This window comes from Schistocerca cancellata, chromosome 1 (genome assembly GCF_023864275.1).
Source record: "Schistocerca cancellata isolate TAMUIC-IGC-003103 chromosome 1, iqSchCanc2.1, whole genome shotgun sequence".
NCBI lineage: Eukaryota > Metazoa > Arthropoda > Insecta > Orthoptera > Acrididae > Schistocerca > Schistocerca cancellata.
The window spans coordinates 1034064779-1034078469 of record NC_064626.1 but is presented as its reverse complement, the minus strand read 5'-3'; the positions used below and the strand labels follow the sequence as shown (position 1 = coordinate 1034078469).

Sequence of the window (13691 nt, the reverse complement as noted above, 5' to 3'; positions counted from 1 at the left end):
CACCGCGGACGGCTATAACAGTGGTACTTGTGTGAGCAGTGCGTAAACACATGGTGTTACATACCTCCGGAAACCTACCAACTATTTGTCGAATCCATTCACGCAGGATCACTGCTGTTGTGTTCCATATTTGACTAACAATCAGTTAAGCAGGTAGCCGTAACGATTTGGCTCATCACTACACATCAGACTTCGTTACTAGTACTCTCACTTCTTCCACACCCAGAAAACCAATAATTCTGCTTATTCACTACACTCCAGCTTCCAAAAGCGTAACGCTACACGCTACTAGCATATCATGTACATAGGTTACGTAATTGAAACCAGAAACACATCGCTATCTTTGCCAAGTTCAGTTCTAGTCAGCTCGTTAGCTGTATAGGTGTGACACTCAGACGCTAAAGTCTAATGGACCTATGTTAATTCTATGAATTCTGTTGTCGAAACAAATTGATTTATAAATTAACATATCTGCTCTCATGACTCAAGTTATCATTTTTGGCTGTGTTGGTAGAGCCTTACTTTCAAATCTGTTTGGTATTGGTGTTCTTCGATATTTTAATTTCGTGTGTATTGGTCAATGACTTTCAGTTATGTAACTGTTGCTGAAGCGAAAATCTCTGAACCCCTCTTTGGTATAATCGGACCCTTTCTTCGGTATCACTTGGGCCACGTGTTGCGTTATTGTCTTTGTCTTCTTTGTTCCTTATGTTTATAAAAATATTACGCTTAATCACTTCTTCTTTTTCGATTGAGTTGCAGACATATTGCGACGCACATGCATGTAAGCGAAGTTATTAACCACAAATTGTTATATTGAGTTCATAAATGTACGTTACTTGAAGGTCGTAGATGCTAAGTTTTAATGTCATATTTTCTTTGAAACTACATAGACATAAAAAAATTAAAAAAGAAGACAGTAAAGAACTGATAGTTAACAGATCTTTATGTGTAACGATGATCGGTGTTTTGATGTTCGTATACAACGAACTAATAATAACAGATTTAAAGCAAGAACATAAAACCTTTACACACAACGATGGTAAGCGTTCATTTTGTCCCCATATATTGTATAGGGTTATTACCCCGAGTACGCAGGTCACTCACGTCTTTAGCGTATGTACACAATTGTAGCATTCCGTGGAGCCTACTTTTTGCCTCCCAAACTACGCTCATACTGCTCTCTATAATATTCATACTCGTATTCATATTTGCAGCACTCACAATCAACAAGAAACTGGATCAAATTGTCTGATACTTTTAGTTCATGAAACATAGCTTCAGCCAAACGGTTCAGTTTTTATAATCTTTTGTACCAGTTATTTTGATCGCAACATAAAGTTTGCAATAAAGGACAGCAACTGCTTCCTCAGATCATCACAAGCGGTAGTGTTGAGTTTCATCTGAAACGAGTACAGTAAATTGCTTCGCTGCTGGATCCATTTCTTTGCAATCCTAGCACAATGCCTCACTTCGAACGCCCAGATCCTCACTGACAATACGCTGTTAGATGACAAATTCATCTCACAAATTAGATGGGATGAGCTGTCAACAGTGTGAGTGACCCACAGTGTCCCATGAGCGAAAAATGATTTTTTAAAAAAAAAAAGGAAGAAAGATATTCTCCACCGAATTGATGATACCCTATTTCTAGGTGACCACCAATTTTAGCAGTATTTGTGCTATTATCCGGGCGATGAAAAATATGCACCCGTGAAGTATCCGTTGAGCACCATTCTGATGTTTCTTTGTTTGAGAACTTTCGATCTGTATGAAACTGGTATAGTTGTATAATTGCAACAACATTTCACGGTTTACGTGGTACCCCTTTTCATCAGTTCCAGTAGATATTCATTTTCAGTTTGAATTGCTGTTACAAAATACGATTTTCCATGTGTGAGGAACTCATGTGGATTACATTTGACGTTTGAAAAATGGCTTTTATTGTTAAATTACAAGGTGAACATCATTTTTTTGGAATAATTCAATTTATATTTGAGTATAATTTATAGTTCCTGAGTATTGAGCACAGTTGCTATATGCTTAGGGTAACATCATACACACTAAGTATACCACCCTTTAGGTAATCATCGAACATTTTCCACATTCTTGCTTCATAATTTATGGAAAATACGTTATTTTGATTTAGTACTAAGCGAAGTCAGTGTAAAAGGTTCTTAATGTTTTAATAAAAGACATAACTCAAGAAAATACTCTTTTTTTCCTAATTTTTTCCATGACTTTCACAGCATTTCGTAAAAACTATGGCTGTTGTTGAAACAAAATTTCAGTACCAATAAATCTATATCAAATAACATGAAGTTTATGTACACTGAATTTATTTTCTTGAAAAATTGTACAAGTGCACTGGGAAGATGGGAGTAGGAAATTAAATATTATGGATTTCTGCTCTCACTTCCCGTAGCCACCATGGCCGCTGAAACAAAACAGGCAATTATAACTTTTTAACATATGATCATTAGTCATTTGGATATAGCACTTGCATGTCTATAACAACAAGATAATTGATAAATTACAGTTAATGCAGTTACATGATATTTTTTTGTCCGAGCTCAAAAAAAAAATTCAGTCCTGTTTAATTAAAGGAGTATTCGTAAAAGCTTTGCAATATTTTTCGTACTAGTTACAGCTGTTCCCAGTAAATCTGATCACCATCAGCTGACAAAGAATTTACTGTTTAAGAATTTTCTATGAGCACTCTCGTCCTAAGAGCAATGTAACAACAGAACACTACTTGGACAATGACAAAGCGAAACTGAAAGCTTCATGTTTCTACAACTGCGGTACAATTGCATTACATTAGCGTAAAGATAACGAGGTGTTGTTTAGTTTTTTGTATTGCTGTGCTTCCATTGGAAAATAATTCGTCAGTCTTCCGGTGCGACGATGGTCTGTATAATTTGTAACTATTTGACGTTATAAGATGGCTCTGAAGAGGAATAAAAGTATCGGTGTACAAATGTTTTGGAACTTATTAAACATAAGACACGTCGTTGAGGCGAGATGTGAGAAACACTGCAAAATCAACATCTATGTACACATTCTGAAAGGCGTTGTGAAAGAGGGTTTCCAATGTAGGTGCCGGCCTGAGTGGCCGAGCGGTTCTAGGCGCTACAGTCTGGAACCGCGCGACGCTACGGTCGCAGGTTCGAATCCTGCCTCGGGCATGGATGTGTGTGATGTTCTTACGTTAGTTAGGTTTAAGTAGTTCTGAGTTCTAGGTGACTGATTCCCTCAGAAGCTATGTCCCATAGTGCTCAGAGCCATTTGAACCATTTGAACCCACGTAGGTATTAGGGTTCCTTCTTGCGTTAGCGTATTGAGCGCGGGATGAGTCACCAATAAACTGCCTCTGTGCGCGCTTTAAATAGTCTAATCTTGTGTCTGAGGCAACTACGGGAGAGATACTGTGGTGTTTCCAGATTTCTCTCGTAATAATAACTTTGGAAACGTTGTTAAGTAGAGTTCTGCTGCGGTGTTGGCGGCTATCTTCAAGTCTTTACCCATTCAGGTTTTCAGCATGTTAAGTGCCACCCTCCCGAGACTGAAACAATACTGTGACTATTAATACGAGGGCTGTCCAGAAAGTAAGTTACGATTGATCGCGAAATGAAAATCACAGTGGAAATCAGAAATGTTTCATTTGTAACAGTTAGCTACACCTTTCAGCTACTTCTCAACGTAGTCGCCGTTCTGACTCAGACATTCGTCGTAGCGTTGCACCAACTTTCCAATACCCTCATCATAGAAGGCAGCCGCCAGTGCTTTCCGCCAATTCTCTACGCTGGCCTACAGCTCGTTGTCTGTGCCAAAATGTTGTCTTCATAGCCAGCGGTTCGTTTGAGCAGAGATGAAACTCAGTGGGAGACAATTACGGGCTGTATTGTGGGTAACCAAACATTTCCAATTGAAACGATGCAGGAACATCTTCATTGCCCCTGCAGAATGCTGTTGAGAATTGGCTTGAAGAAGAAACCGCACGACAGTTATGTAATGTTGGTTGCATAGCTTAAGGGGAAAATTCTCACCAGGCCCTCGTACTTGGCGGGAGACACTATTTTCTATAAAATCTTTACGCGCTCACTAAGAGCTCAGGAATGAAAAGAGCGACATAATTCTACCTAGAGTCACACTAGAGACACTGCCCAACACATCTTTGCAAAGCTTTATCGGATTTTCATAGTCGTTTCCATTTCGCGACCGATCGTAGCTTACTTTCTGGACAGCCCTCGTAGTATTGTAGTCATAGGATACTGTGTCGTTGTGCATAATTTTATATTTCTTAGCGTATAAAGCGTGTTACGAGTCTTTGTGCGACTTTCGACCCTTATCAAGATCTGACGATATTTATGATGATTTTTTATGGGTAACTGCATCATCTGCCAAATTTCTTAGCTTACTACGAGGGCTGTTCTGCAAGTAAGGTCCGACCGGGTGCAAAATGGAAACCACTGTGAAAATCCGATGAAAAGTTGCACAGATGTGTTTCTCTAGTATGTCCGTCCATCGCGTCGCGTTGCTCTCTTCAGTTCTGAGCGCACAGTGAGGACTTAAAGATATCTAGAAAAGCATGGGTGCTGCGGTGAGATTTCACCTGCTTTCAAGCGCAACTATCGTGCATTTCCTTCTTCATGAAAATTGTCGGCAGCACACGGGAGGAGCAATGAGGGCGCAACTGCAGGGTTTTCGGTGGGTAGTCTTTTGGTCGCCCACCATTCAGATCCAACATGGCTCCCTCTGATTTTCATCTCTGCTCACGTGAAACTCTGGCTTTGAAGACAACATGTTGGCACAGACAACGAGCTGCAGACCAGCGTAGAGAACTAGCGGAGAGTACAGGCGGCTGCCTTGTATGGATTGGAAAGTTGGTACAATGCTACGACAGACGTCTTCAGCTGAAGCGACAACTCTGTAGAGATGTAGCTGGAGGATGTAGCCAACTGTGGTAAATAAAACATTTATTTTTTATTTTCACAGCGATTTCCATTTCACAACGGATCGGACGTCGTATAAAAACTAAAATCAGAGAAAGAAAACAACCTGTCACTTCATTCGGTAGACAGGAGACGAAAATTTGTGCTTGCATTCATTAAAAAGCTTAGTGGGTGGAGTTAATGTAGATGCATTCCTTTATTGAAATCGATGGTCCATAAAGTTTTTTAGTCAAGCAATCACCCACTATCAGTAAGGATGCCAAAAACAGACCATGCTCCAGCTGCATTATTATCCCATCGGATGCATTACGTTTCACTTCCTGTATTGGTACATGTAGAAAAACTGCACACGAAATTCTTTCGTTGCGTTTAGATACTTAGATGGAAATAAATACTGACAGATACTGATTTATATGTGTCACACATCGTCTTAATTACTCTATCATTCCATCAGTGTCTGAATACTCTGATAAACTTGTTGATTTTCATCACCTCTCACACTACATATGTGTTTGCGTGCATGCGATTGTGAGTGTGTGTGTGTCTGTGTGTGTGTGTGTGTGTGTGTGTACGTGTGATAGTGGTTTATAGGTCAATAACATCAAGCTCATCAGTGTCCTTACCAGAAGCATTAGAAACTAATGTAGTTAAAATGTCTAAAGTGTTAAAAGAAGACAAAATATAATCTCTCTCTCTCTCTCTCTCTCTCTCTCTCTCTCTCTCTCTCTCTCTCTCTCTCTCCCTCTCTTTATCTCTCTCTCTCTCTCTCTCTCTCTCTCTCTCTATCTCTCTCTGTCTATCTATCTATCACACACACACACACACACACACACATACACCAAGTGTCACTCACGTTCATTCGCACAATGAGACAATCACGAAACCCTTACGATACTGTAAATTTAGTCAAATGTTCTAAGATTTTCTACTAAAACATCGGTAACACAAGAAAGAGGCTAAAAGAAACGACACAGGAATGTGTTGCTGGCAGATCGCTTTCAAAAGCGTGCAAGTGTCAGCCGACCATGAAAACACATTAAACACTTCTTCCTAATATTTTAGGGAGCAACTATTCGTTTCATAGGATCTTAAGAGTCGTCACACATTCGACGCTTTGTTATCTAAAATAGAGAGCGCTTTTGCAGATAAATTAACGGCTGCACTCCTGTCTGAATATAAAACAGTCAAATAAAACTTCCTGGCAGATTAAAACTGTGTGCCCGACCGAGACTCGAACTCGGGACCTTTGCCTTTCGCGGGCAAGTGCTCTACCAACTGAGCTACCGAAGCACGACTCACGCCCGGTACTCACAGCTTTACTTCTGCCAGTACCTCGTCTCCTACCTTCCAAACTTTACAGAAGCTCTCCTGCGAACCTTGCAGAACTAGCACTCCTGAAAGAAAGGATATTGCGGAGACATGGCTTAGCCACAGCCTGGGGGATGTTTCCAGAATGAGATTTTCACTCTGCAGCGGAGTGTGCGCTGATATGAAACTTCCTGGCAGATTAAAACTGCTTCGGTAGCTCAGTTGGTAGAGCACTTGCCCGCGAAAGGCAAAGGTCCCGAGTTCGAGTCTCGGTCGGGCACACAGTTTTAATCTGCCAGGAAGTTTCATATCAGCGCACACTCCGCTGCAGAGTGAAAATCTCATTCTGGAGTCAAATAAAATGTTGCGCACTGTCAGCTGTACACCAAACGCACCAAACATTGGAGCGTTCTCTCGATAGCCTTGCCGCATCGGGCTGTATCCCTCACAAAGACGAGTGACGAGTATCCCACTTCCTCTGAGCGGATGGAGAGAAGCACGTGATGGCCGCGCTGTTGACTTTACAAGCTGCAGTGTGCTCTCTGTAATTCCAGGCCGTCTCTATCCCATCTTCGCATGACTCTGCAGCTCAACGTCAAGGTGAGAGCATATAGAGAGATGACGCACCGAACCATCTGATTATCACTGCACACCTCGCCGGTTGCTAGATCTGCTAATACGTGTCTTCGAAAATCTCAATCTTGGCTGCGGAGCAGTAACTGTGTAAATCAGTAGTCTCTGGCGCCCACCTGCTTCCCCACACTGTGACGGCAGAGGAAGGGATTTCTGGATTTTCTATACTCTTTTACCTCCTGGGTACAAATGTTGTAGAAACTAAAGCGCATTGTGGAAGTAGGAGCTTGTGGGTAATTTTACAGTCTGAGCACAGTTCATCTGATCCAGTGCGCTCAAGATCGCTCATAATTCAGCCTCGCATACAGTGAATTCTTTGGGTAGTCGCATTTTGAGGAGACCATCAGAGCAGCCAAGGCAGTCCACTTGTTTAGACCCATCTTTAAATACAACATCTTGGTGGCGCTCGTTTGAAATTTCGTCCGCGTTTAAATTTTCATAAAACATCGTAATAACATACACAGCTGTGCAGCCTCTCCTATAAAACTACTTTGGATTTTCTCAGCAACCACGGCGCCAGGGATAGGGCTAGGGTTTGTGCTTTCCCCACAGGACGTGACTACGGTTCATTCTCTACGAGGAATCCAAAAAGACGTTATGTACTTCCTGCAATACGCGATTTCCCCGATTTCTTTATGTTTTTAACACACTAAATTACTACGAACACACTAAATTACTACGAATTCGCCAACGCGCCTTGGTCTAGTGTGGAAATATGTTACAAGCTGCCAATTTAGAGGTCACACCAGGAACACTGCATTTCTTAGCAGAACCAACAGTTAATTATAGATATTACTGATAATATAAAATAATATGACTGTTACGTAAAATTTTACTTCTGTACATTTTCAATGCAACAATGTGATCAATGAAAATAAATACTGTAAACTAATTTTATCTACAATAGCTGAAGAATTATCACAGGTCCTTAATATATTTAATTTTGGGCAAGTTCCTTATTACCTCTTAAATAAAAATATGTTTAAAACTGTTTGAGTTATTCCACGTCCATGAAGACCATTTCACTTGGAAACTGCGTTAGAGACATTAGCTGTCGATTTTCTTTTCTGTATTGCAAATATTTTTATAAATAATATGAATTAATTTTTTGAAATGTTCTAAATCTTTGAGACTCTCCTCACTTAAGATCTATGGAACAAAAAGGACATCAGTTTAATTGAATTAGAAGACCAGAGAAAATGTTTACTCACAACCCTCCGAGTCCACCAGAGAAACTGGAACTGGAAGCCTGGGAGCTGCTCTTTGAGAAGGTGCCCCCTCCGCCGCCACCGTGGCCTCCGCCCCCACAGGTATTGCAACCGCCTCCTCCTCCTCCGATTCCTGGGTAGCCACCTCCACCGTAGCCTCCATCACCTCCACCGCCTAAGCCACCACCCCCGTATCCACCATGTCCACCTCCACCTAAGCCGCCTCCTCCGTAGCCTCCGCCTCCACCCAGACTGCCTCCACCATAGCCACCGTGCCCGCCTCCGCCTAAGCCCCCTCCACCATGGCCTCCGCCTCCGCCTAAGCCACCTCCTCCAATGCCCCCATGGCCGCCGCCACCGCCGCCGCCTAAGCCACCTCCGCCGATGCCTCCATGTCCAGCGCCACTCAAGCCGCCTCCACCGTAGCCTCCGCCGCCGCCTAAGCCGCCTCCTCCGAATCCCCCATGGCCGAGGCCGCCGAAGCCGCCTCCGCCGCCACCACCTCCACCGCCACCGCCGCCGCCATACCCACCATAACCACCACCACGCTTGACACGTGACACGGCAGCATCTGCAGAAGAGGTTAACCCTGTTACTTGTCCATCCATACCACAATGATAACTGCTTTCAGAAATTTCTGGAAATACTACTTCTTTCATATAAGCAAGCAAGCACATTTCTCTCGTCATTAAAAGTAATTCACATTAAATAATCAACATAGGGTCACCAATGGCAGTCTTCAAAATAGAGGACGTATCTAGATTCATACAAAAATTCGCAAATATGTTATAGTTTACTCAACATTTACCTAACTGTCATTAAGATAAATTACATTCTTTACAACTATACTCTTATAATATGAAACTGTTTATACTACATATATTGCACTGTACGATTTGCAACTGAAACATGTATAATAGGTAGTATTCCATATCAATTTATTATATCTTAGAATAGTATAATAATTTGTGGCAAATTTTAATACAAACTATAAAAAAATCATCATTAGTCAACTAGGCATCTTCATCTATATCATTATTCCCGATGTACTCACACCGAATTTATGAAATCAATTTCTTGTATTTCAACAAAAAATCATAAAACTATACACAAGAAATTCTTATAACTATGCTGCAAGGTTCAACGCTAAGTGAATTTCAGTCTTTGAACCATGGACTGTAAACTACTGAAAACATATTTTCTATACTAATATATCAAAGAAAAACTCTGCAGTTTCAGTAGCACTACACACAAGCAACATTCTTTCTCTCTTGTAAATATTTGTGGCAGATATCATTTGACAACAACTGACCTCCTGCATTAGCATTTGGCTTGTTCGTCAAAAACCTCTAAAATTGCGGAACCGGTCAAAGTACTTTATATCATCGATTTCAATATTAAGGTTATCATTTAAATACAGAACTGTATGTTCCATGTCTTCCCATTTTGGAAAATTATTCAAACCAACCCACAAAAACGCTAAAAACTCTTGACACAAAACCAACCACTTTTTGAGCTATTTAATTGTTGCATCGTACACATGTGTTGTTTCTCCTTCTAGCCCATCACATTCTGAACGATAAACTTCATCCCTTTTTATCCTCAAAATTTCTTTTACTTTCATAGATTTGAAATTCTGCATTTGTGATTCTTGAAGAACATTCAACACTGTCTGAAAACTATATATCATTTCTCAAAGTGAATTTTTCTCTTTTTCTAGGGCTAAATATTATTCTGAAATTATGACATAAGAGAATGAACAAACCATAATGGTGCCTCGCTAAGCTTACCTTGAAAAAAATAGTGAAATATGAGTCCAGTGCAGGATGCATTTCTATTAGTCTTATAAATAAGGGAAAAGAGACAGCCACCTAGTCTTAGAATGACTCAATGTATTGTACATTTACAAATTCATAAAAGTCCTTATGAACCTTTATAGGAGAAAGAACAAGAACATAACTACGACGGCCAAAGGAACTAGAGCAACCCAGCATGCTACAGGCCCACTTGCAACTCTATTCTCGTACACAAGTAAGTGTGAAAACGTGAAACACGGACGCTGGCTATCTGAAACCAACAAGATAATGGGTGCCTGTTAGTCTAATTAAGATAGAGGATGACGTGAATCTGCCTGGCGAAGGCCAGTACAATTAACTGCAGCTCCGTCTTGTTAGGTTGCAACATTATTCAGGTAAAATCCAGAATGAATACGAAACAAGGGTACAAACAGCGAGTCCATATTTGGGGAGAGGGGGAGAAGTGAGGGGACCCATTGTGTACATACATAGTGTTCTGTTTACCCTTGGGCAGCGCATGGAGTCCTTTCAAACGTTTCAGAAGGTTTTCGATGTTTTCTAACTGTTTCACGAAAGAAAAGCGAGAGAAAAAAGGAAGATTGGTGTTTATTCTTAATAAACTACTATACAGGGAAGGATGGGGAAACAAACTGGCCCAGATGATGTCAGTGATGCCATCCCAGTAATTACATTAGTCTGGAAGGGTCGGACGTAAATTGGAACCTCCTTCTCGCAAATTAGAACAAAACATTTTAACGACTGCGCCATTTCACTCGTTCGGAAAAAAGAGAAATAACAGAAATAGTAGAATATGGATTCGGCTGTAAAATTTGGTAACGTTTTCAATCTATTTTAGTTATTTACATACTTATTTGTTTTACTGATGAGTACTTTTCCTCCAAGAAACACATAAACGCATCATCCGCATCTATGCATTGTTGGTAAGCTATCACTTCTAACTTAAAGTGAGTTTAACTCAGTATCATAAGATCAGATGGAGAAATATATCATCTATTCAACTGATATTATGTTAATTCAAATAATACAAGCGTTTAGTGTACTAATTATTTTTCCTAAAACACTTTATCATCGTCGTTTTGTTTTCCCCTAGTTTGATATGTGGCACAGCATTACTTGTTTCACATCAACACTTTGTTTTAAATTTAATTATGCGGAACTGAAACGAAAGAAATGAGTAAATAACAAAGATTTGTTTTTAAAGTGTTTTCTGTGCACTGGATTCAATGAGAGATGATTTCTGCTGAGTTACGGAGTTTTCATTTTGAGCCTTGCGGTAACTACATGTTGATAGTTATTTGTGTGTGCAGCTTTCATTTTTATTTTCGGTTTTTATCATTTTATAACTGGCTACACAGTTTCAGTGATTGCGAGCTTTTTTATCTGAATGATAATACAGAAATTGCAAATTCAGTGTTACACTGTATATGGTTGAAAAATTATACCTCGTCGTCAAAAACTGGCAAAGTTTGATATGATATCCTTGAATTAATTAAAGTTAACCCAGTTAACTATCACCAAAGTCAGAATCTACTACTTTATAAGACTTTGCGAGATGTAAATATAGTAGACGATTGGTCTTAAGGCCGTAATAAAAGTCTCTCTCTTTGTCATCGTACATTTATGGGGCTAATAAATTGGTCAGAAATCAAGTAATAAGTTCAGTACCATTCCCCGAGCGTTGAAGCGCAGTTTGTTAAAACAGTGGACTCGAATCTGGAAGCTGTAGGATTCAAGTCCCCGTGCTGTCATCTTCGTTTAACAGAACGGAATGATTCTTTTAACAAGGACATAGCCATATACTATTGGTACACAGATGGTAGTGGCCCGAATGACAGCGATGATCCGTTATACTTTTCCTTTACTCTTACAGTGCTGAAATGAGGATGAGGTCAGAGTTTAACGTCTCACTATGACTTAGATAGTCAATGGTCCCCAATTTGGGGGTTCTTGCCCCCTGAGGAGAAAAATGAAATTTTGCAAGGAGTATAAACAAAGAAGATTTGATTGTGTTTCAGTCATAAAATTAAATTATTTTTAAAAGATCTTACTATTATCGCAATTTCGTAAGGCTCTAAGGTATCAGTAATTTTTTTTTCTCAATTACTAGCAATGATGTGTGACACTATACGGTGCAGGTTATAGGTTCCTCACACAGTCCTTCCAGTACACAAACACTATGTTAGTAGCGTAAGTCGATGACGGTAAAAGTGAAATACACACGTAACAAACGCTACATATCTCATTAAAATGTCTTCACCAGATTATAAACAGCTCTTGCAATACACCAGAAATTGCTTAATTACTCACTCAGAAACTATGGACAGGATGGCACAATAGTAACTTGGTAAGGACTAGTATAGCGCTGAACACATTATTATCATTATTGTTATTAGAGCCTTCAGACACATTGCACTAACGGCCTGAATACTTCCAATTTCTGCCATTTCAGAATTAAGGAGGCAACAAGCAAGTGATTTTCAAACAGTAAGTATAGTGCACACATTTTAACTGGGCTTAATTTTAAATCGGGGTGCAGCTGAAGTAAGTGTCACTAGGGAGAGGAACTGTGTTTTGTAACAAATGTCTACGTTCACTATAGATAGTCAGCGTTCTTACTTGAAAAGGAGTTGTGGGACCACTCAAATATAAAAGAAGACTACTAGACATAAGTAATACCAACTGTCTCCTTGACTGATAGTTTGCGGCTTGATAACACACCAACTATAACTAAATATCATTCATCAACTTCTATATCATTCTAAAGTTCAGTTGGACTGTAAGTTAGTGATGATGAGAGCAATGGAAAAGTGAGGGGTGGGGGGTACTAGCTAATATTTGATTACAAGCGGGGGTAATGGTCTAGGTATTACAGACTAAGCATCAGCTTACTTGGGTGACGTTAGGAGAGGAACTTAACGTGGCCTTGCTGAAAGCCCCGACATTTCTCTCCAGTTATTTAGGGAATCTATGGGAACGTTAAATCGAGGCGGTTCAACTTACCGGCTAGGAGTGTTAGCGCGATGAAGACGGCCGCGCAAAGCGCTGTGTTGTGCGCCATTGTCCGGCGCAGCTGCGGAGGCGGCGTCCTTTCGCTTCTACGGCCGGCCGCCCGCTCGCCGTCTTTTATTAGCACGTCTCGGCCGACCGGCAACATTATGTGCAAAACATCGCGCCCTGCGGTGAACCCCCTCCCCACACACGTCTCCCCACACCGAAGAGGCCCAATGATTTGCAGTTCTGACACGGCGAGCGGCCTTGACAATAAGGCCTAGTTCCTGAGAACACCAGCCCAACATTGCGGAAGTAAGCCTCATTAAGAACACAACAAAGGGCGCCATTGGCTGTAAATGTTAAGGAGAACGTCCACACACAATTAAACAGAATAACTACACATATTTTCGGGAGATCTGTACTGTAGCTGGATGTGTTACTCTCCTCTCAAACGCAATGGCTTGTCTCATTCGGTATCCAGTTATATACCAAAATACACTCATGCTCATAAATTAAGGATAATTGCAAAATTTGGAGCCACACAACGTGGCATTACACGAAACTAGCGCTAATAGCATAGGCACATAGGGAACACACACGACACAGATCTGTAAGTCCACGGTTGGTGATAAGTTGAGAAAACCGTCCCGAAACACTTGTGGTACAAAACGCCACTGTTTCATGCTCGTGTACCCCGACAACAATGTGGGACATGATCACCGTGCACATGTACACAGTTCGAACAACATGTTGGCATACTCTGGATCAGGTGGTCGAGC

The 13691-nt window shown here is 40.7% G+C and overlaps 1 protein-coding gene across 1 annotated transcript; it reads right to left on the bottom strand.

Annotated features, from left to right (window-relative positions):
• Nucleotides 1–1919: 1919 nt before the first annotated feature.
• Nucleotides 1920–13079, bottom strand: LOC126089693 (acanthoscurrin-2-like). Its single transcript, XM_049906930.1, has 3 exons — nt 12922–13079; nt 8108–8675; nt 1920–2437 (listed from the first exon to the last, which is right to left on the bottom strand). Exons 1-3 carry the CDS (start codon nt 13073–13075, stop codon nt 2413–2415), a joined length of 747 nt encoding a protein of 248 aa, XP_049762887.1. The 5' UTR covers nt 13076–13079; the 3' UTR covers nt 1920–2412.
• Nucleotides 13080–13691: the final 612 nt, after the last annotated feature.